General features: G+C 31.8%; 2 protein-coding genes across 2 annotated transcripts in view; both read right to left on the bottom strand.

The window, feature by feature from the left end:
* The window catches only part of LOC148278456 (uncharacterized), a 30,364-nt gene extending 18,030 nt beyond the window's left edge, over positions 1 to 12,334 (bottom strand). The window contains exons 1-4 of the mRNA XM_088231381.1: positions 11,378 to 12,334; positions 7,076 to 7,303; positions 4,246 to 4,497; positions 934 to 1,111 (exon numbers count right to left, since the gene is read on the bottom strand). Coding sequence (XP_088087507.1) covers positions 934 to 1,111; positions 4,246 to 4,497; positions 7,076 to 7,303; positions 11,378 to 12,245 — 1,526 coding nt within the window. The 5' untranslated portion in view covers positions 12,246 to 12,334. The remainder of the gene's footprint in view (positions 1 to 933; positions 1,112 to 4,245; positions 4,498 to 7,075; positions 7,304 to 11,377) is intronic.
* Positions 12,335 to 19,113: 6,779 nt separating this feature from the next.
* Positions 19,114 to 25,330, bottom strand: LOC148278455 (cytochrome P450 6a2-like). The gene is made up of 4 exons (XM_088231386.1): positions 24,275 to 25,330; positions 23,560 to 23,787; positions 21,320 to 21,571; positions 19,114 to 19,328 (listed from the first exon to the last, which is right to left on the bottom strand). The coding sequence occupies exons 1-4, from the start codon at positions 25,140 to 25,142 to the stop codon at positions 19,141 to 19,143; spliced, it is 1,536 nt and encodes a 511-aa protein (XP_088087512.1). The 5' UTR covers positions 25,143 to 25,330; the 3' UTR covers positions 19,114 to 19,140.
* Between the last annotated feature and the right edge of the window lie 101 nt (positions 25,331 to 25,431).

Genomic DNA, 25,431 nt, shown 5'->3' with positions numbered 1-25,431 from the left:
TCTACTCGATGGGTCTCTCAGATAAAATCCCTGCAAAAGGAAACATAATAGAGAAAAGCCGGCCTCGTTGGGTAGCGGTCGGCGTGTTCGCCTACCACACTTGAGGTCCTGGGTTCGGTTATTTGCAGGGTTGACATGACACATTGATTTTAAAGTTTGTTTAAACTGAAATAATATATTTTTAAAATTATTTATTTAACTTTTTGTACATAATGTTATTTTTACATTGGCGGGCTTATTGCCAAACGGCAATTTTTTCCAACCAACCAGTAAAATAAAAGTTTTATTTTTATAATTCAAGTTACAGAACATATTCAATAGAAAAAAAAAGATTAAAAAGCTAAAGATATATAAAAATGGAAATAAACGTATTTGTTTTTAAATTACCTTAAATCAAAACTATTACTCAATGGGAAAAAGGAAAAAAAGAGGAAAGAGGAAAGGAAGAAAGGAGGAAAGGTTAAGGCAGAGAAAGGAGATGTTTATTCAGACGTGATTTAAACAGAGATAATGTAGTAACATCTTTAATGGTGGATGGGAGATGATTCCACAGTCAAGCCGCATGGACACTATATGAGTTAGAGGAGAAAGTGAAATTGTGGATGGGTATTAAGAGAGTGCCTTGAGAATTGGAACGAAGAGGTAAACCATGAACTGATAAGCGTTGAAATGTTTCACGCAGGTATATAGGAGCGTTAGGACTATGAAGTTCATTGAACAGAAGTGAGAGGTATATTGTTCCTGAAGAATGCACCAGAAGGGTGCGAATGATCACTTTATATTTATGTGACAGATTATTGAAATACGCTGCATTTGGTTAACCATTTGCAGCGTATTTCAATGATGATTATGTTACTCAAAAAGCTATATTTAAAAATCCCTATTTATCTTAATTTTCTTTTATTTACGTAAAATAGATAAATAAGACACGACTATTTTTTTATAGGTATTCTAGGAGTCAGTTTCAGAATCATATCTCCTTTCGTGTGTAGCATGAAGGATGTTGGATTAAAGACGACAGGTAGCTCAGTCTTCTCACATATTTCTACTTTGTATTTACGAAGCACCACAAACAACCCCAATTTTACTTGCGTGAGTCCAAAGCGGCTCCCTGAAACAGAAATATATTTGTATTTTATTTTTTCAGAAAATATACAGCCGTAAGTATTAAAAACAAAGATTTTTAAACAGATGTTCTATTTATTTCAAAAATAAAAATCAATTAACCAAGCTTCATTTCCAATCGAAACCGAAAAAACTGGGGGTACTATTTCACAGATCTTGATATTTTAATCGAACTCTACTACTTTAATTGCCCCTTTTACCGCGAGTTTGTGGAAAAGACTTTCCCAAAACCAACAGGTGGAAGATATCTTTATTTAGATTTTATTTACTTTTTACGCCCATTAGGCATTTTAAACGACATATACTATGATAAAAAAAAAGAATTTTCAGTATTTTGAAATATAGGAGGTATAGAAAAATAAAAATAAATAATGGAATATATAAAGAAAACGCTGTATCAAATATAAAATATAAAAAGTTAGATGAAAGAAAATAAAATTTAAAGATATGTTATTTTAAAAAACACAGTTGCAACAGTTTGAAAATGATAATAACGAATCCTAAAAATAAAATTGAACATAATTTTAATTCTCATTTGATATGGAACAAATACATTAAAAAAAATTTACAATCAATGCTCAAATGCTCATGTTAAAGACATCTATGTTGCTAGCATATTGTTAGCAGCATTTCATATCGAGTCCCTGTCCGTAGAACTCGTCAATCTGTACTCTTCGACATTCCTAACTGAATGACTAATTTTATGAAAAATAGCACTCTTTGAAGAATACAGATTACCTGTAATGACAGTTTTAGTGACATCGACATATTACACTGTAAATACCATATTTTTATCAGATCTGTAAAAGACATTTAAAATTTATCTCTTGTTTAACTTTCAACTTTTAATTTTGACTTTTAATTTTAACTTTTAATTTTAACTTTTGATTTTAATTTTAATTTTTAATTTTAACTTTTAATTTCCACTCTTAATTTATACTTATTCATATGTTCATCTAATACCTGCATTTAATTAATTATTGTTAGTCGTGAATTTTTACTAAGAAAAATAAATGTTCATGGGATCAGAGAGAGGAGGGAGGAAAATAGAGTTGGATCTTTATAATGTTTTCTCCCTTTTATGTACTTTTTATTAAGAATTAATATTTTTTTTTTTTTGGATTTCATTATTTTTCCCTTCTCCCCCTGCATTCGTAATAAATAAATGTGAAATCTGTAATTGGTCTTACTTTTTTTAATTGTTCTTTTATACCTTGTATTTATATGAAGACTATGATTTCCTTAATAAATAAATATCGGTTGGCAAACATGCATCCGTACTATTCGTGAATTTGCTCCATAATTTGTCGACATTTGGCCGCAGTAGAATAGTGTATTAAATCGGATTACTCTACCAGGTACTCACTCAATAAAAATTTACGAGTTGATAACAATCAATATTTTTAATCAAAAAAGTAGTTAGTTTAATTTCCCCATCTATTTTCTAACGTTTCTATTTTGAAATAATATTTTTAAAATGTACAATTTATATATTTAATTGGTATATTTGGTTTAAAATTGATAAAACGCACAAATTTGGAAATAGAGACAAATATATGTTTTCTCAAAATGTTCCTCACCTTCATTAAATTATACCTGTTTGACTGTTTCCTATCAAATTAAATTCTTTATCTTCAGTTTCTACACCGTACTGTGACAAACATGCAATCAATCGATATTTATCAAAAGGTCAAGTTTTTTTATATAAAAAGAAATTCCGCTAATCTTTTGTTTTAAAAACTTGTCAGCAGGTGGAAAAGAGAGGACACGGAAGAAAGTTTTGGAAAATACACCACAACACCCAGATTAATTAAAAAAATATATTTCAAGAATTTTTCTCTTGCAACTGGCGAGAATCGAACTCGTGACGCCGATTTCCCAGTTGGCCGTCCAACGAATTGCTTCATTTAACTTTTGCGTTTTCACCGGGAATCGAACCTGGAATGTGCATTTTCCGCGCATGAGTCAATCGTCAACCATTACACCACGGAAGTAGAAATCCTAAAAAAAGAAATCGAGTAGAGATATATGTCCGCCTCGTAGCGTAATAGTTGGCGCTTTCGCCAATCAAGCTTGAGGTCCCGGCTTCGATTTCTGGCAGTGTAAACGTAAAAAAACTGCAGTGTTCCACTCTCCTTTGACTTGTATCTGAAGCGTAGCGTAATACTGATCACCTTGCCTCCATGTAGCAAATTATAAAAATACGGTGCATTTTTTGCGCCAATGTAGTGCCCTATGCATCACGGTTGCGGAAAGGAAAATTGTGAATTGAAAAATCATAGTTTTCCATGAGCATTCAGTCAATTTGGGACACAATAATTATTTATACCAGTACATTATAAAAAACAAGAACAAATGAATATACATAATACGGAATATTTCTATAAAATTATAAAAGTACTACTGAAAAATTCACTGAAGAAAAAATATTTGAGTGATAAACTTTTAGTATATTTACGCTTTCATTTCATCGGGTATGTTATTACAAACCAACTTCACCTTTATTAAACAGACTACAACGACAACAAAATAAAATATTGAAGCTAGCATATGACCTTCCTTATCTAACACCAACTAAAGAACTATTTAAAAAAACTAAACAATTAAATGTTAATGCACTTTATCAACAAGAATCTTAAAAAATAATTCATAAGTTAGCCTTTGATATCATCGTAGACAAAGAACTAAAACTTGAAAAAAATTGTTATAAACATGGATATAATACAAGAATATCTGAACAATATCACAGACAACATTCCAAAACGAGACAAGGACAATCGAGACTAATAAACCAGGGAATGAAATTATACAATAAACTACCAGACAAAACTAAACGAAAGACTCGGACAAATTTTTCAAAAGATGTAAAAAATATTATAATCAACCATAGATTATGAATAAAAATTATACGTTTTATTTTCAAAATGAATGTAAGGGTAAAATAAATAAATTTTCAAATAATAAGAAAAAAATTACGGTGCAAGGAAAAAAAAATATAGCGCAAGGAAATTTGACTTCAACCTTTTACGATGGAATTGGCAAAAATAAACACAGCATTTAAAAACCATTTTGCGCCATTCCTCTTCAATCATTGCTTACTGTTAATTTATTAATACAAACCTATGCAAATCCGCGGTCCTTCCCCAAATGGAATGTTAGAAAAAGGATTTATTTTTGAACTTTTTTCTGCATTGAACCTGTCAGGATCAAACTTCAGTGGATCATTGTAAATATCAGGATCTCGGTGGATTCCCAGTGCCGGTATTACAACACTTGTCCCTTTTTCTATAACAGTCTCCGTTCCGGGAATTTTAAAGTCCTTATTACATGATCTGAAGATCAACGGAATAGGAGGATACAATCTCATTGACTCTGGAAAAAATAATTTTAAAATTAATTTGTTTACACATTTAAGTTGGTAAGTGAGAATTCTCAGTTTCAAGTTCATTGTCATTTATTATGGAAATAAAAGAAGAGTGATACTGAAATCAACAAATTTGGAATAATCAGCGAACGGTTTCATCGCTTTCGTGGTATATTCGAGTGATAATGAATCTTTATTGAATTTTCAATTCGATTCAATTCTACTCATTTATTTTAAATATAACATATATGTACAATACAAACATATATTCAATTCGTACATATTATAAAAAATAAAATAAAAATACACGAAAGAGACTCATGTCAAAGTAGTAGGAGAATCCTGCTCCGGAAAACCCCTTCGGATACATGGAACAGATCAATATCCAGAGCGATGTTGTTCTGCATAGCGGTAGCCCTTCCAACAGGCATAACCATAGGCAGGTTGGTCCTGAATATCGGAATATGAAACAATCTATGCTGACGCTGTCTTAGGTAATTATCAGGAACATATAAACCAATGCTCATCATTATCTCAGAATTATCGATCATACCGCGCAACAATCGATAATATGTAGTCAAATACACATTCCTTCTAGTCTCTAAACTGTTGTAGCCAAGCATACCCTGGAGAAGCTCGGTCGGGTAGAGCCAAGGATAATACCCGCACTCTCTCATGTAGAGATATCTCAGAAACTTATTTTGGATTTTCTCTATCATAAGAGAGTACTTCATGTCATGGGGCCCCTAAATCGAGCCACTCTCGATCTACTTCGCGCCAAGGAGTTGTAAAGAGTTCTCAGTACACGGGTATTTTCGAAAGCCCTGGCAGTACGCAGAACAAATCTTCAATGCATTTATAATTCAATCTTTATCAAACCGATAAAAATGAATAAATGAAAATTACATGTCTTATAGAATTGAATGGAATTATTACAAAGAGTACGTAATAATTTAGAATTAACCTTCTAAAGAATATATTTTTCGTATGAATGCTTTCAGCTCTGTCTAATGTTTAGCAGTTTGTAGATGCCCGAAAGAGGGTAAAAGAGCCAGTTGGTCAAATAAATAAGTGAAAGTGAACCAAATGTTTTTATTTCTGTGAAGGGTCTGACGTACAAGTATTAAAAATATTTCAGCTCTTTATAGAATATGAGGGTACTACCGTTTTATCATTATAACTAGAATAAACAAACCAGCCGCGTGATATCCGACAGAGAATAGCTTATTTCACACATACCATCTTAATGTAAACGGCACGGTAAAATTATAGTGGATTGACATTTATTGGAATCGTTGTACCTATTTAAACTTGATAATATTTCCATGTATATTTTTTTTATAAAACTCCATAGTTAATGATTTTAATGAAAATATCAATAAAAATACCTCGGTCAATATATTTTAATTTTAAAAATATATTTATATATTAGCGTTTTTATAATTTAACTAAATATTTCAATATTGGTGACCATTTTCAACGAGTTGTAAATAACTAATTTTCAGAAAATGGAAATCAAGATGAAGTAGAGTGGAGTTCGAACCTAGGACCTCTGATCCGTGAGTCCGCAACACTAGTCACGAGACCACAACCCGATTCATATAATCTAGTAAAACCTAACGATAGAGATTTGAATGATAATTTTATCAAAATCAATCTTTAAATTTAGCGAGACTCTCAGGCAAAAATCCTGCAAAAAGAAATCGACTGGATATTAGTCGGTCTCATGGTTTACTGGTTATTGCGCTTGTCAGGCATTAAATGTATAAGTAATTGTAAAACAATAAATATCGATTCAACGTTTTATATTTTATCATGCCGCGCCGTGCTGTGAAATGGCCCAATCATGCGATATCACGCAGTGGGCTTGTGGTTTGCACGTGCACAGCGGTCCAGTCTCCGTGAATGTGCTTTACAGTAGTGCTCGTCATCCGGATTGCCAAATATCGAGATCGTAATTAGGAAATAAAAAATGAAGGAGATGTGTTTAATTTTAATTTAATTGTGCAATTAACTATGCTGGACATGTTAAAGGAAGTTTTGAATGTGATTAAAAGTCGTTGGATTATTTCAAAAGCAATAAAATCTGGCACTCATTAATCCGGATACTTGGAGTTTAACTGTAGTTGCAAACCCATAAAAATCCTATTTTTTGATTTTTTGAGAAAATTAAAAAAAAAATCATACAGTAATAGCAATAACGTGGTATTTGTTCTTGTCCACAGATAAAGTAGGCAGAAAACATACAATATTTGGGAGTTGTTATTGATCAAATTGGAAATCTAGATAGGCACAGAGCTGAGATCTTTAACTTCAAGAAGTCAACAAATGGGAATCGAAGGAATATAGATGTTTGAATATAGGCAGAATGGTGAACACAGCCCTGTGGATGCCTAGACTTCTATATTCTCTTCTCTAAAATGTTCTCCATTTCTGTTGTAATCTGTTCATATTTACAGCTCCCTAGGGGGTTGAATTCAGTCCTTGTCTACAAAAATTTGGATGAACTCAAAAAATTGTAGAAACAAATATTCAAAACAGGATACAAAATCTGTTCATGGAACACAGAGAAATTTAGACATTTACCTTGAACGACTTGTGTGAGATACGGCATTTTGTTTAGAGTATCGTAGGTTATGTCTCCTTCTGTTTTCTCCATAACCTCATCTATCTGCTTGTGGAGTTCCTCCTGTATTTGGGGGTTCCTGGCCAGCTCCAGAAAGGCGTAAGTGGCAACCGTTGCCGATGTCTCGAAACCAGCGACAAAGAATATAAACACCTGAGGCATTAACTCTTCCATCGTTATATGATTACCTGCGAATCAACACAAAAAATAATCGGGATTTGAAAATTATTTTTCTGACACATATATGTTCCATACGAGAAACGATGTATTTCCTTAAATTTTGTTTATTTGCCTAGGCACACTATAAAAAAATAATCAACACGAGTAGGTATGTAGATATTATATTTAAAAAAGATCATGTGGAATCAACAGATCACTGAACATGACTGCCTTACACGAAACAGATATGTTTGTGAAATAGAACCGTAACGAACCATAGACGAGACCGTCTACCTCGTCTCATTAAGTGTGTTCTACTCGATTTCCATTTATTTCCTTGTTTTATTTTACACAAAGAAGCGTTTGATTTATCCGCCAGACACGGAAATATGCACGTATTAAAGATAAGATTAAAAAAAACGGTTAGTGTAAATATTATTACTGATAAAAAAATATTAATTGAAAATTTACGAAATTCCTGCCCTTAAATAAGATATGATAACTTAATAAGACTGGTAATTCAAACAACGTTTAAATAAATTAAAAAAACCTTGACTTAAAACATTAAATAAACAGAACAATTCAAATTATTTAATGACAGGTTTTGGGACAGGATGTTAGGTTGACACTTTAATCCACTTAGTTTGATAGACCAATAACCGATTTCATCGCTCTTGTGACATCGTTCGACTGCTGACCAGTTTTTTTTCCGTATTGAATATTTTATTTTATAAATATTTAATCTATTACAATACAGAGTTGGCCCTTAATGTACCTGGCTACCGCACCCGTCACACGAATCTATCTCTTTTCCATGTACCTACAGTTCGCACCAACTAAGCACAGAACTCTCCTCTGATACGCTTGGCGCGTAATCATAATGTATTTTTCAATAACATAGACATATTTTACTGCAGTAAACTCACTTTTAAAACAAAAATTAAAAAACTATTATATGAAAAAAAAGTATTCTTATAAATTTAAGTTGTTTCTATTCACTAATATCAAACACACACTCACCCTGTCCATAAACTCACCCTCACACCCATATACACTCACACACATATTCACATACCTACCAAAACTACACTCTACCCACTTACATACGCACCCTCACACAAAAAAACCCGCACACATGCACTTCTATGAATTAATATCTAACTGAACTGGATTTTTATAATTGTATTTATGTGGAAAACTGATTTAGCTTAAGTTTTTTTTTTACAATGTTGTGTATATTTTTTTGTATTGCTATTATTTTTCTGAATGAACAAAACTAAAAAATTAAAAATACATATAAACGGAATGAAAATAGGTTTATAAAATTCTTCAATTAGATTACTTAAGTCATAACAGTTTTAATTAATCATCAATTTTATTCCTCCACTGGAGTGACCCGTATTGAGAGAATACATTATACTTTAGAGTGTTTAATCATAAAATATTTATCAAGTCGATTAAAAGTCTAACCTACACTTATCAGTAAGAAATTTTATGGCGCCGGTATTTTAATAATTAATTGGGCCCCTATAGCGGACTTACGGATCAGAGGTCCGAGGTTCGAATTCCACTCTATCCCGACTTAATAGTTTATTTTTAAGAGTGAATTATTTATAACTTGTTGAAAATGCCCCCAAAATTAAAATATTTGGGTGAATCATAAAAACGAAAATATTCCTATTTTATTAATTTTAAAAAAATCCAACAAGAGGAGCCACCATAGTTGATACACAAAGAACATTAAAAATACACGTTTTACCACTAATATTATGGGATGACAGTGATTTTTAGAATTTTTTGATGATCGAAACGTACTTTATTATGTTTTGTGACATTGATTTCTACCCCGAAATTTTCTTCATTCTTATTCTTAGATGTAGAGGTCAGCGCTATGCAAGCTCCTGACGTCACTACAGCTGTGAAAATCTATTGTGACGGGTCCCCGTGAATAGTTCTCGCCCTCCAAGCCCTGGAGTGCTATTCTAAACCACTCTCGCAGTACGAGAAAACAAATTTTAATAATAATAATAATAATACGGCCGCGATGCGTTTGGAATATCAGCCCAGGGCCCCGATTACAATGGGAAGTTAACAGAGTTATCTTCGACTGTCTATAAAGAAAAACCTATATTTGTGTACGAAAATGAGTATATTTGTTGACAATTTCAAGTATCTTCGTCAGTAACCTATAATTAAACACGATTAGAAGAAAAAAATGTATGCATATTCTGTTTTTTATACAGAAAACTTAATTTTACTTTGGAGATAAAATTAAAGATTAATATTAACATCCCATTGTAATCAGGGCCCTGGTCTATAAAGAGCCTGGTCACGGTGTGGAAGGCGAGAGTTTACATTTTGATAAATCTCGGGATATTAGGTTGGGAGCGAACTCTTTAACATCCTCAGGTTTGACCACCGGTCCCTCGAGGGTGAGCCTCTTTTTATGATGTAAAGCATCACATTTACATAGAATGTGTATAGGTGTTTCCTGATCTACCCCTACATATAATTAATTTGCTTTTTTAGAGCCAGATTTAAAGTTTTACTTATATAATGTATCTTATTTTATTAATGTACGGTTTTAATATAATATCAATACAAGAATTTAGCATTTTAATAAATCATTATTACATGAAAATTTTTATCAATTGTAAACAAATTATCAATGTTTTTATTATCATATTCATACATAAGAATGAAATAGTATTTTGCTGATAAACAATTGCTCAACTTGTTTATTTGATAAAAAATATCATTTTACCACATTAAATTTACTAGCGTCATTCTGGTTTTATACAAATATAATTTATGAATTATTGAAAAAATAAAGGACAACTGAGACTTAAATCGACTGAATAATCAGTGACTGATTTTATTGAAAGCGATGAAACCGGTTACTGGTCACTCTAAATTTTGGGTTTAAATTGTCTTTTATTCCTGTAACAAATTGCAATTGCACCAAGAATGAGGAACTTCAGCCCTACGGGAAATTGGATACAAAAAATGTTATCTTGCGCGCGGTAAAAATTAGAGCATTTAATTGTACTGCAAAGTTTATTGAAAATGTACGAAAAAATAACAGTCAATATTTTAATAAAAACGCACTACTTTGATCAACGTTACTGGTTCATATGAACCAAGCAATGATATGAGAGCTGTGAAGGATATCCGGTTGGCTTACCGTAAACGAACCAATCGAAAGAAATAATAGCCTCTGACCTCATACGCGGAGTTTTTTCAGAAATACAAAACTTTAAAAAATCACAGCGCTGTACGATATATAAAAAAAATAATTGACTCAGTTTAGTATTTAGTCTATTAACAAATAAAAAAAAAGACACTGAACTTCCCCATTGTCACAAACGAGCTTGAATATTAAAAAAAATATTTTGGATATTTGTAGCACTAACTTTGTCAATCATTGCTACATTTTTGAGAGATAAATAAATTGACCTTGTTTTATGAACCACTTTATTTATTGACGCAACAGATAAGTTTCGGCAAGGTTTTCGGTTGCCCTTTTCAGGGTCATTCAACAACTAAACATAAATAATATATAAAAGTAGCAGTTAACAGATTAGTAGGTATCGATAAGATTCGATTCATTTCATATTTCTAATATTTACATTTTGTTTGACGGCTTTTTTATTTCTAGAATTTACAAAGTCTTTAGTGGATTAGTTTTATTATTTTAATGCAGTATTCCGATTCTGCCTTCAACATTAAAGAAGTGGTTATTTGTCAAAATATGGACAACGAATTCCAAAAATTGGGTTTTGTTGGGACATCTTACGATGAATAGGTTGTATCAATGAATAAAGTGGTTTATAAAATAAAGTCATTTTATTCATCTTTCAGAAAAATAATAATTTATAAATAATAGATGGCTTAAACGAGGCTTGTCTACTTTAAGCCAATTAACGCTTACAGCAATCACCCCTCAGTAAAGAGTTGAATTAAAAATTGATACTAGTAATTATATTTCATAGATTTTTAAAAATTGTTGACACGATTATAAAATCAAGATTTAAAAAAAAAAATACATTTTGCTTTACAAGAGCAGAAATTTTTATTTGTTTAAATAATATATTATCTTATACCTGATTTGACGTCCGAGTTCTTCATGTCAATTAGCAGTTGTAAAAAGTCATTTCTAGTATCGTTACAGCTTTCTCTCTGTTCAATTGTTTGGGAAATGGTTTTAATAAAGAAATCTGAAAACTCCTTCGTTTGCCACTGCAAGAATATTTTCGGAACCGTCTTGGGTGACAAAAATGTCCACATGTCTTGAATGATTTTTAAAAAGCCAGGGGCAAAAATTTTTTTGCCCATGTTCCTAAACTCGGCATCGGGGTATTTGAAGCTGTTCGTTTGTATCCCAAACGCGCAAGATCCAATAACATCAGTACCAAATTTGGCGACAACTTCTTTCATGTCCAAGTATTTGCCGCTTTCAACATGTGCATTGATATACGCCAGCATTTCTTTAGAACATGATAGCATACTATCAAACATGAATCTTATTTTGCTGGATGTAAACGTAGGTGTCAACTTCACTCTCATTTTTTTCCACTCTTCTCCTTCTAAATTGAAGAGGTGGGCTGATAGAATATCTGCATCTTTGTGGACTGTCGTTCCGTGGTTTTGGAAATGATCGAAGTGTTTTGACAGAACCATCTTTATAACTTCTGTATCATTCACCAACAGAGTTTTTCTAAACGCCAAGAATAATCCGGCGATCGGATATTTTTTAGTTTGAAAATAAAGACGCATTATATTCTCTCCGAAAGATTCCTCAAATCCCAACTTGCCAAGATGTCCCAAAGGAAAAGAAGCCGGAGGACAGTAGACTCCTCGCCTTTTCCAATATGTAGAATAAACATATTTCATCCACACATAAAATATGGCTAAAATAATAAATAAAACAAAAACACCGCTTTTAAAAACATCCCATGAAAAAAGACCCATTTTCACAAAATCAATTATTTGATAAAAAATATAAACTTTTTTTATTGCAATTCACACGAAGTCTCATGAGCAACTGTTTAAAAATAATACTTGTCGTCAATATTTATAGTATATAATTTTCATGCTTACCTATTTAAAAATATGTACCTCTCTTATCTTTTATGATTTTCTTATAATACCAGTAATAGATTATATTATATTTAATGTATCATGTTATACTACATTACATATATTTTAATATTAAATCAGTAATATATTATAATATCTCTATGTATAATGCAACTTTTTCATGGAGACTAGTGATGACTAAGGTGTTTTTGGTTTTGTTTTTAAATTATAATGTTTTATTATATTGATGCGCTTTCAGTTAGTAAAACAGGGGTTTTTAAGCAGTTAGAAACTAAACTATGGCATGTTTAAACTTGTCAAGATAAAATCAATGTCTTGTGATTTGAAATCGGAAGACAAAACAATATTGTATGGTCTTCATTACATTAAAAAAATTGCATAGATATCACTTATTCACATTTTAAAGCAATTTTCCTACTCATAGTTCCCACCAGTATTTATAATGCACACTAAAAATACAAGGTGTCCGGTGTCAAATGTCGCATTTTAAACATACACAATTTTGAACGGAAGTAGCCAGAGAGAGTTGGAGTTGTGCCTTGAAGTTGCCGGTGCTGCGGATTTTTTATTTGCCATGGATTATTGTCGGTCGAAACAGACGCGTGCGTTTGCCATCGAGGCGCACTTAATCTTTTTTTCGCTTACTGCAACTAGGCGTTAGTTCTGTAATCATTACAATATTCGCCAAATAAGTAAAGAGCTTTCAATAAACTTAATCTAACATTAGGAAGCCAGAGAAAGAGTTCCAGAGACAGCTGTCAACAGACGTTGACAAGGTCAAGCTGTTCAAGCGCTGTACCCGTGGTCTCAGACGGTCCCTCCATGGCACTCATTAGTTTCTTTGTAGACGTCGCTCAGTACGCAACTCCTAATTTGAATTCAACTATGCCGTGTTGTGTCCTTTTAAAGTGTAGAAATACTGCTAGGATCTCAAATTTTATAATTTCTAATAATAAATACTGTCAAATTAAATTGATCGTATCAGTATCAGTGTTTTGTATTCAATTCCTGGCAGAGAAAAGAGGAAAGCCGAGTGAACGCGGTTGAAATCCGATGTCTTAGTCCAAAAACCCAACTTTTCAGGAGAGACAAATGGATTATTTTTCATACTTTAATCTTTTATTTTTCAAGAAGAGGCAGAGCAAAGATAAATATATTTTTAAAGACAGGCGCCGTGGCGCAGTTGGTTAGACGGCTATCTGTGAAACTGGCGTCGCGGGTTCGATTCCCGCCAGTTGCAAGAAAAAAATCCAAAAAATTTTTTTTTCTCAATTGGTCTGGGTGTTGTGGTGTATTTTTCATTACCTTCTTCCATATCCCCTCTATCCCACCTGCTGACAAGCCTCAAAATAGAGGCTTAGCGGGTTATTCCTTTAAAAAAAAATTGGCTTGGGTGGCTTTGTTTTTTTTTAAGTTGCTCTTAGAAGATTTGATAATAAAACAAATTTTATTTTACATAAAACGGATATTTTTATATCATGTTACATAATATTTGATGTTTTAAAGATAATGTCGGTCAAATGCACCGGGATCTTCGAAATCGACTAAATATCAAGTACCCTGAGCCAAATCTTATCAGATCACCGAACAAGGTCTGTTTCAATTTATACAAATATCTAGCGGGTGAGATGAAAATCCACAGATGTCACTAAAGTTATGGTTCCCTAGAAAAGCGGTGCCATACTCTAGCGGCCGTAAAATGCCACGATGCGTGAGCGTAATAAGATGCCCGTCTTAACGGTGTCCAGAGATGTGAATTGAAAGAAAACAGGTCGTTATCTGGCGGCCGTGACAACTTATATGTCGAAAATTTACGCTGGAATAGGCGCCCGCGATCATAATGTAGACATCGATTACGCAACAATAATATTTTGAAAAACGTTGTTTAAAAGAAAAACTAAATTTGTGTATTTGATTTTTAAATAGTAGAAACATTATAAACGAAGTCCTAATATTATCTTAGTTCTAATTATTATTAAACTATATAAGTACTAATCATCAATATTTATAAACTATACACATTTCAAATTTACACTTCATCAAAACACTAATATGGAAAAGAAAAAGATTGAATAAAAAATCATAAATTTGAGAAGAACGCAAGAGCTGTTTTTAAAAGCTAGCTCTTAAAGTTTTAAGAGCTAACTTACCTGTTACAGACATGTTTTTTAAACCCGTATATGAATTTGTATTTATTTATTATTTTATAATTGCGAAATCATTTACTTATTATTTGAAAACATAAATTATATGTACTGTTTTTCGCTCCTTATATTTAAGTTAGTAATAATTATTATTATACAACTATGTAGTGTTATCATTTGATTGAATGTAAAGGATCTTTACCGACAAGCCATATTCATTGGCTTGGTGAGTCCTGTAAAAAAAATAATTCAAAAAATGTTTTTAAAAAATAATAAAAATGTATGTAAATAATAAAAAAAAAATATGAAAACAATATTTAAAAAAATCTCTTATGGTATTTCCTTAGAACAAAAATATAACAAATAAAATATACAGAGAATAAAACCAATGACAGATATCCACAGAAATACATTAAATACACGTACAATACATACTAGTGTGTTTGTGTGAGTGTAGTGAGTGAGAGGGTGGGTGAGTGGGTGTTATATTGGAATGATGGTGGACATGTGTATAAATATTGCACAAGTGTCAAGTGTCAAGTGTCGAAAATATAAATATATATAAAATATTAAGAATTAGAGATAAAATATAATAAAATAAGACTTAATTTTTGAAACTAAGTATAAGACAAAAAAGTATGTTTTAAGACGCGCATTTTAAATGTTATTTTCTACAATCAAATGGATCAATAAGGGGAAAGTTCAAATTATATTCATTAGCAAAACGTATAAGTGGAGAGTTCTGGGCATAGTTCGTACCAACTGCTGGCACATGAAATAGAGAGCTCGACGTGTGACGGGTGCGGTAGCCGGGGACATTTAATGATAACTCCGACAAAAGAGCCGGACTATCAAGGCGTCCACTAAGTATGTCATGAAACACCTCCATGTCCAACAGTAGACGGTGATCTTCTAAAGTAAGCTAGTGGTGTTTTTTGCAGGAAGACATATAATTGAGATCGGTATACCTGCATCTCCAGTTAAGATGTCTAAGAAATGTCCATTGAATTTTCTCGAACTTTTCTTTATGTGTGACATATTGTGGAGACCAAACAGAAGTTCTGAATCTTTCTCTTCTTGCGAAATAGCAGCCTTATTTTATTTTTGTTTTTGGCTTCATATTCGTGTTCACATTGATCAGAAAAAATAATTTTAATCTACTCGTTTGAGGAACATCCGTTAATAATCTAATAAAAACAATCTGATCAAAATACAAAATATTAAAATATATAAGCTAACGTACTGTCATGATATATATAGGGTATTAGGCAGACGGTTGTCCAAATGGAGTAGGCCAGGAAAGGCCATTGCCGACAGCCCTAATAACCGATCAGCCCTAATAACCTCAACTGTGAAGGGTTTATTTTAGTTTTTAGAAAAAGTCCGATATTTGAAATTCGTGGACACAAATCCTAAAATAATAATTTGATTTTATATAAAGTGTTGCCATGTTCTAGTAAAATTAATATTTGGTGCAGGTATCAACTTAAAACATAATTACGAGCTATCGAGTTTCGATAAGTTTTTTTACCTCTTTTACAAATTTAGATAGCTTATAAAACAAAATATCGTTTTGGCGGTTGTGCCCACGATATTTTTAATTATTTCAGTTCAAGTTATTAACATTGGATTTTTTTTTGTAAAAACTGCGAGAGCAAAAAAAACTCCCTTTACAGTATCGCCAAATTCAGGTTATTGGGGCTGGTCGAGTCAGCAATGGCCTTTCCTGCCCCCTATTCCATTTGGACAGTCGACTGTTTAACACCCTGTAGTATATTATGATAAAAAAAATCTGGTAGCAAATAAACGTTGTTTATAATTCTTATAATCGTTTTTTTACATTATAATATTGTAATCTGATCCCGATATTTCTCCACAAATTTTGTGTAACTGGACTTTGTTATAGTTTTTGCCCTTCACATGGTATAAAACTGAATTATTTTCTACAAAATCAATCAAATTTTCGTCAATTTCAATGGTCCACATCACGTTTGTCCCCTTTTTTCCAGCTTTGAGAGGCAAAAATGTTCACCACTACACGAGAAAAACCGTTAGAAGTCTGTTTGCACAGCTATGACGGCCGTCCTGCAAGCAGAGCATTGTTGTTTGACGTTCTGATCACAAGCAACGCTCTCTAGGAAACCAGTACCATTGGTTTGTAGATGACATGATTTACTGCCACACGAAGGCCACCAGATGACAGTATCGCTTTCTTAGGAAACCGTAGCTTTAACAAGGGCTCTTCGATTTTAGGAATAAGAATTAAAATGGAAACAGTAAACACTATAAATACTAAACATATCAGCAGTTTTAACAATCCTTTTTCAAATGTAATTACGTTATGATCAGGAGATATTGACTCGACTGTGGAATCGCTTGACTGTGGAATCATCTCTCATCCACCATCAAAGATGTTACTACAGTATCATTGTTTAAATCACGTCTGAAGAAACATCTCCTTTCCCTTCCTTAATCTCTCCTCCTTTCCTGTTTTTTTTTTCCTTTTCCCATTGAGTAAAGGTATAAATTAAAAATAATTTATACACAAATACATTAATTTATATTTTGATATTTTTTTAGCTTTTAGTTTTTATTTTCCATTGAATATGTTTTGTAACTTGAATTATAAAAATAAAACCTTTATTTTATTGGTTGGTTGGAAGAAATTGTCATTTGGCAATAAGCCGATGTACAATTAACATTTTGTAAAAAATGTTCAATAAATAAAATAATAAAACAAATGTGTGAAATATTATAATTTGTTTGTTTGGAAGGGAGGGTGTTGAAAAGTGAACGAGGTGTGAAGAAATACCTCGCCCCGAGGAGAAAAATTTAGAGAGGACTGTATTGTTGGGGAATGGAGGTTGCGCCACTCCACTAACCTGCTGATGATGTGACGTGCTGCGATGCTAGAACCTGGCGAAGAAGCTGGCGGTTTCGCGACTGGCATAGCTTGTGCGGGGATGGCGGTCTAGGTTGGCACAGCTCGTTGTTAACAATTTGGTGAGGGCACTTTACTTGTTGGATGTTCGTTTGGTACTGAAAATTTAATGGTTTTTCCAGCACTCACGCGTAGGTGCGCTAGGAAATGGGAAGTGGGACGAATATGGATAGGTATAAATAGTGTTGAGAGTTAATACAGTGGGTATTAAAAATGTTTTTGTTAACAAGTTTTTTTATTAGACTAGTTTTTAGTTTAAAATATTTTGCACGATTTATTACCCTTATTTTTCTAAATTTAAAATGCATTTTATTATTACTCTTGTGTCAATAACACGTCGATGACGAATCCGTAAAATGAGGAAGTTCAGTTGTTTTAATTTTTTTATTTGTTAATATACCATCAAAGATGCCGACAAAATTTTTTTTGTTTGTCGTATTATCATCGTTTTGATTTTTTTTATGTTTTGTGTTTTTGAAATTTCTCTACCTATGACGTCACGAATTCAAGCCGGTGAGTTTTCCTGACATTCAAAAGGAAGACCATGTCGAAAAACACTAAACGTTAATAACCATGGCTTCCTGGAATCTATCACAATACATAAACAACAGTATACATAATTGATTCGTTATTGTTTGCATGACCCTGTGACGTTTTTAAGCAGTTTTTTTCAATACATTTTTGAGAAACTTTGCCGCACAATTTAAATGCTCTGAATGTACGGCGTGTAAGAAAACATTTTAAAAGTCTAATTTTCCGTAGCACTGAACTTCCTCGTGTGGGTAGTATGCGGACTCAGGATTAGAAATGTAATTTGAGAGATCTCAGAGATATAATTTACAGAAGACATTAAAATTTTTATCGTCTTTTACATCAATACATGGAGTTAGGAAGGAAAAAGCCAAACCCAAGGATGAATGTACTCATTGATAATGAAACCATAGAAAAGGTTAATGAAATGAAATATTTGGGGATAATACTTGATTCAAAATTGACACTAAATGCAAATTTTGAACACTTTAATAAAAAAATATCAAAAAAAATATTTTTCCTTAGTAGATTGAGAAATAAATTAAATAAAGATACTGCAGAACTAATTTACAAAACTATCATTCTTCCACATATAGATTACTGCTCAACAATATTTTTTTTAGCAAACGAAGGAAATTTAAATAAACTAGAAATTTTACAAAATAAAGCGATGAGAATAGTTCTTAAGAAAAATAAATATAGCAATGTAAAAAAAATGAGAGATGAACTAAAATGGTTATCTGTAAGAAGGAGACTTAAATTTAATATGTTGATATTTATACATAAATTTTTTCACGATAAATTACCAAAATATTTTAAGGATAAAGTTGTCTTAAACAAAAATTGTAATGAATATGCTACTATACAAAATGATAAAATAAGACTACCATTATTGAAAAGAGCTGAGTCGCAAAATTGTTTGATGTATAAGGGTTTAAAAATGTATGATGAGATGCCTGAATGTATGAAGAATGAAAAGTGTCTGAAAGAATTTAAAAATAAATGTATAAGTTATATATATAAAGAAATGTAAATATATATAGATGATGTAAATGTACGTAATAGTTTATATTAGTTTTAATATAAGCTAACTTAAGAAATAAATTTAAAAAAAAAATATGTATATATACAGATTTTATATCAAAATATTTTAGTTTGTTGATTTTTGTAAGGATTTTCTTGGGCTCAGTTTAAGCATCATGTCTCCTTTCGTATGAAGTAAAAAGGCTGCGGGGTCAAATACAATAGGCAATGCAGTCTTCTCACAAATCTCAACTTTGAATCTACTAAGGACCATAAACAGCCCCAATTTGACTTGCATAAGTCCGAAGCGGCTTCCTGTAACAGATATTTAAAAACATTTTTGGTTATTTGTGTAAATTTATTTAAGAGAAAAAAAATAACTTTATGTAAGTAACAATTTTTTTTCAACAATGATTTGAGAATGATAGTAACCATATTACATGTTGTGCTCTTGATTTTTCAAAGTCTTTTAAACTTATTTTTGGTTACAATATTTGTAATGAAACCAACTGGTCCAAGAAGTTTAAAAATTGGAAAATTGTTTTCAGGCGTTACCTAGTATGTGAAATAATTCGGCCAGATGAATCTCTTTACTACAATAAAGATTTCAGCTCTTTAACTTCACTAAACTCAACAAATTGAAGAGTTGAATAAATATGGTTGTTCAAACATAGGCAGAATGGTGAATTTTATACAGTGCATAAAGTGGCCACTTAAACCAGCCAATGACAGATCATAAGCCCTGAAAATGCCTAGGCTTCCACATTCCCTTATTTAAGGTATTCTCCCCCCCTGTTGTAATTTGTTTATTTTTTGGTAACTGTAAAAACTGTTTTTAGTTTACGGCAAAAGAAAAACAGCTTAAGATAAAAAAAAAAGATTCTACCAAAAACATAATATGTATAGGCAAAAAGCACTGTATCATTGACGAATAATAAATGGACACGTTATTTTCTTACTAAATGAATATCGGGTATAGTAAATAATACGTTGACCTATACAATTTGAAAAAAAGATATGGCAAATCAGTAAATACATAACAATAACGAAAAACACGTGATTGTATATTTATAGAGTACGTAAGAGCGTTTGACACCCTGGATCATGTCCACCTGGTAGAAAGCTAGGATGATGCTGAGATCAGAGGAAAGCATCAAAAATATTGGCTTATTAGCTAAAACATTCCAAAAAACTCTTTTTTTTCGTCACAAAATGAATGACCAGAATCTGATACGAACATCGAATGTTAAGGATCTGGGCGTTAGATTTGCGAGCACTCTGACATTTCTTTATTTTACTGGAAGGAACACATTAAGACGGTCTGTAACGGGCTAACGGTATGCCTATTAAATACGTGATACCTAAAATCGTACCTACATACCGTACGCAGTGCCGAGGCTGGTTTACTTTGAGCTAATTGAGCCGACTATAATATTATATGGGTTAAGAGTATGGGCCTTAAGTTTCAAGTCGTACACTGACAGGGTCATGAATTTACAAATTAGAAAATTAAAATGTACGATACCGAAACACATAAAAGAAGAAGCAACATACAATAACAGAATTTTAAATGATTATATCAATGACTTGCCCATTAAAAAGCTGTGTCAGTTCAAAATAATGACTGATCGCTTACTAGATAACAGTTATAAACAGGAGGCAAATGGTGATTCAGCAAGTTTCGGCTCAGTAGCGTACCCAGGCTGTAAAATGATTATGGGGACAGAACGATGCTGAGTGTTGTTCGAAATTATATATATATATATATATATTAACTCTAACCTGCAGAAGCCTTGGATTAAGATATTATCTTGAAAAATATTTTTTTAAGTTTAAAAAAAAAGTGCGAATATTTACATGAGAAAAAGACGCAAGGAAAGCTATATTGTTACGTGTCTATTTAATCAAACGTCATTGCAATAATATAATATTTTAACACAATATGATGTCAAAGACTCGCGCACCGGTGGAAAAGCGGAATGGTCCAGGATTCGAATACCGCTCAACCGTTTTATGATTCACAGTTTCAACAAAAACAGTTATGTATTTTCGACCATGTAGGACATTGCAATTATTTCATTCTTAAGAACGAAAGTTCTATTGAAAAAATCCATTTTTGTACTTACGTAAAGTATACAAATATAATAAATCCAAAATTAATTGTAAAATTTCAACATTTATAATTTCTTTAGGTACTACAGTATTATTAAATTAAGTACCCACCCACTTTATTGTTAATAAAATATTTTAGATTTTTTTTGATAAATACATATACTGGAAATTGCTATTTAATAAGTCAAAATTACCTATACAAATCCTTGGTCCCTCTCCAAATGGAATATTGGCGTACGGATTCATAATTGACGTTTTATCCGGATTAAACCTGTCGGGATCAAACTTGAGTGGATCAGGATATATATCGGGATCTCGGTGGATTCCCAGAGCTGGTATAAATACTAGAGTGCCTTTTTCTATTACTGTTTCCGTGCCGGGAATGTTAAAATCTTTGTTGCATATTCTGAAAATCATTGGTAAAGGCGGATACATTCTCATTGATTCTGAAAAGAAATAAAATCAAATTTACAAACATTTTATTATTTATTTATTTATTTAGTTCTATGTAACATAGTCTAATATATATTTACAACACACTATTTACATCTATACGTATTCTAACATTATTTATCACTATTATACACTTAATATCCTAATTTATAATATTAACTGTTTCATATGTACATTTTCATTAATTATATTCACTATTTACACTATTTACTACCTAATATTTTTCACATATATACTTTTTACATATAATTTTTAATATATTTACATTAATTTCATTTTTTATGCTTTCTGGCATTTCTTCAAATAGTTGTATTCCCTTGTACATAAGGCAGTTTTGGGACATTTTGATTTCTTTTCCAGTCTTATATTTTTAGATCCTCTTGTTGCATAGTTATGAAAGAACTTATTATTTTTTAGTTTATTCTGAAAATATCTCGGAACTATTCCTTTAATAATTTTGTTTATTTCATTGGCAACATTGAATTTGATTCTTTGATCAATTGTCATGATATCTAGAAGTTGAATCATTTTCTCAACATTTGTTCGTCTCCCACATCTTAATATTATCCTCATCGCTTTGTTTTGTATTATTTGGAGTCTCTTTAGATCTCCTTCATTACTTAAATATAAAATACTGGAGCAATAATCAATGTGGGAAACGATAATACTTTTAAATATCAGCAGAGAGGTTTTAATGTCTAATTTATTCCTTATCCTTCCTAACAGGGATACCTTCTTTGCGATTTTCTTACTCGTATAGTCTGCATTTTTTGAAAAAGATAATTTAGAGTCAATCCAAACTCCTAGATATTTTATGCTTTCAACATTCTCAAGATAAAGAAGATAAAGATAAAAGGTAAAAGATAGATTTTAAAGATTCAATTTCAGTTTTTAAATGATAAAAAAAAAATTCATTTCACTCACAGATACGCAGCATAAGTTGAAGCCAACGAACACACACGAACAGGCGCGTATTTGATTTGTGTGCCTGGCTTCCGAAGTCTAAAATATTTCTGATTTTATCCATGTATTCAATTAATTCTTTCAATTATTATGCAGAATCGGTTATTCGTTTCATTGATTTCGATTACAATAGGAAGTTGAAATTTATCTTAATCATTTTTAACAGAGTAAAATTAAGTTTTCTGTATGGAAGGCAGAATACGAATATATTTTTTTCTTTTAAACATGTTCAATTATAGGTTACCGATGAAGTTACTTGAAATGTTCCTGCAAATATCCTCATTTTCGTACAAAAATATCGATTTTTCTTTATAGAGAGTCAAAGATTAACTGAAGTCTGTTAACTTCCCATTCAATCGAGGCCATGATGGTATTGGTTAGACTGCAAGTCTTTTTCTTTCCATTCTCAAGTTTAACCCTTTATAAAATTGATCATCTTATTTTGCTTATTGAAAATAAAGAAGAGGGCGGGTTTATTTTAATAATATTTTGAATTTACATATTCATGAAAGGTTATTTTATTTATTATATTCGTATTTAAAATTCTACATGAGTAGTATACTTTAGAACTGATTAAATCATGTTCTTGTTGATATAGAGGTCATGGAAGTTAGTTGTGTATAATTTTTTTTTTTCTTGTTTTAAAATGTTTTTTTCGCTACCAAAAACAAGAGGCATTTATTTTAAATCTGCCAAGAGCAAAGAGAAAAGAATATAAATTATAGAGAAGAAATAAAATAAATAAATTATGGGGCGTGAACGAAATTCGTAAGATAATTTGACTAATTTATTATATCTGTGAGTACTGTGTTCGCCTCAACTAAAGCTGCGTTACCTATGCTAACTTATGAATCGAATTATAAATTCTTGTTTTAAATTGAAACTATAAAGATACAGCAACTTTGTTTTAATGATTTTCTAATAAAGAAGCACTATGTAAAACATACTGAACAATACAAAATATTTTTTTTTGTGTGATCTGTAACGCATAAAATCAAAGAAAAATCTCGACACTTACCTTGAACAATCTGTGAGAGGTAAGTCATCTTATTTAGAGCGTCATATGTAAGTTCACCGCCAGTTTCCTCCATAACATTATCTATTTGTTTGTGGAGCTCCTCTTGTAGATGAGGGTTCCTGGCCAGCTCCAGAAAGGCGTAAGTAGCGACCGTCGACGATGTCTCGAAACCAGCGATAAAGAATATAAACACCTGAGGCACAATCTCTTCATACGTGAGGTGGTTACCTGAAAATATGTTAAAAATATCATGACTTAATTGCCATAGACGAACTATTTCCTTTCATGTTTCTTATAACCAAATACATTACTCTATAAAAAGTATCAGAGAGGAAGACTCCCAGGACCATATCTGGCAAGAGCCTTCGAGAAAAAATAATGAACTCGAAGATAAGATACGAAGAATAAAAATATAAAAGGTGGGCTAACTGTTCATTCTAAATGTTTTTCAATGAGCGTTGTATTATTTTAAAGAGAACACATCTTTCATAATTTCAGTTAAATAGTTGCCACGGCTAGTTTGCCAGCAGTTTATCCTCATTACCCAATTTTACAGTATATTATCCATTGTTAGTAATTTACTTCAAAAATACTTCGTAAAGTGGTTATAATCAGCCAAAGACAGGTCATAAGTCCTCTAAATGGACGAATTTCCATATTCTTCTTTTATTATATTTTTCGTTACATTCTATAATTAAAAATGTCTTTAACTCACCCGAATTGACGTCCGAATTTTTCATATTGATAAGTAACTGTAAAAAGTCATTTCTTGTTATATTACTGCTTTCTCTCTGTTCAATAGTATCTCGAATGATGTTCTTGAAAAAATGTGAAATTTTTTGAGCTCGCCACTTTAATATTTGCTTCGGTACTGTGTTAGGTGACAATAATCTCCAGATATTAATCAAAATCTTTGTGACACTCGAAGTGAAGATCTTTTTACCCATCTTCCTAAATTCAGCGTCAGGGTATTTGAAACTATTCGTTTGTATACCAAACGCGCAAGATCCTATGACATCAGTTCCAAACTTGGCTAAAACTTCTTTTAAATCAACGAATTGACCAGATTCCACTTTTTCTTCAATATACGAAAGCATTTCTTTAGAACATGATAGCATAGTATCAAACATATACTTCATTTTGCTGGATGTAAATGTAGGTGTTAATTTCACTCTCATGTTTTTCCACTCCTCTCCTTCTAGATTGAAAAGATGTCCGGATAAAGGGTCCGATTTTTCATCTACAGTAGTTCCATGGCCTTGAAAGTATTCGAAGTGTTTTGAAAGGATCATCTTTACAACTTCTGTATCATTCACCAACAAAGTTTTTTTTAATGCTAGGACCAATCCTACGTACGGATACTGCTTGGTTTGTTGATATAAATGCATAAGTCTTTCTCCGAGAGAAAATTTGATACCAACCTTGCCAAGATGCCCGATTGGAAAACATGCCTGAGGGCTGTAGACTCCGCGTTTTTGCCAATAAGAAGAATAAACATATTTCATACGCACGTAAAATACACAGAGAGATACAGTGAGAAACAGTACACCGAATATCAAAACATCACAAGCAAAAATACCCATTTTTAATCACCAACAAACAAACTAATTATATTTGAAATCTTAGTACGTACGCGAAATTGCTAAGGTTATCGCATTATTCTAACACTGCTATTATATTAAAATTCCTTTGAATAAACAGAAAGACATGTTTAGTTTCAAGATGATTTTATCTTACTGCAGTCTTTATTAACGTCAACTCCCAGTAGGTACTAATAAAAATGACTGTTGTTTGAATAGTAAGTAGGTATGCCGTAGGCCAGAGATGAGTAACCTATGACACGCGAGTCAGAGGTGACAAGCCAAGATATTT

Source organism: Micrasema longulum, unplaced genomic scaffold (assembly GCF_059751315.1).
Source record: "Micrasema longulum isolate JH-2025_06_02 unplaced genomic scaffold, ASM5975131v1 h1tg000879l, whole genome shotgun sequence".
Classification (NCBI taxonomy): Eukaryota; Metazoa; Arthropoda; class Insecta; order Trichoptera; family Brachycentridae; genus Micrasema; species Micrasema longulum.
The sequence above is the reverse complement of the archived record's forward strand: the minus strand, read 5'-3'. Positions and strand labels throughout refer to the sequence as shown.

Excerpts from the sequence above, each read along its gene's own strand:
- LOC148278455 (XM_088231386.1), bottom strand. The coding sequence starts at position 25,142 with ATGGGTATTTTTGCTTGTGATGTTTTGATATTCGGTGTACTGTTTCTC. Across the intron at positions 21,572-23,559 it reads CCTCTCACAGATTGTTCAAG|AATCAATGAGAATGTATCCG; the intron begins GTAAGTGTCGAG and ends ATTTCTTTTCAG. Across the intron at positions 19,329-21,319 it reads GGGACCAAGGATTTGTATAG|GAAGCCGCTTCGGACTTATG; the intron begins GTAATTTTGACT and ends TATCTGTTACAG.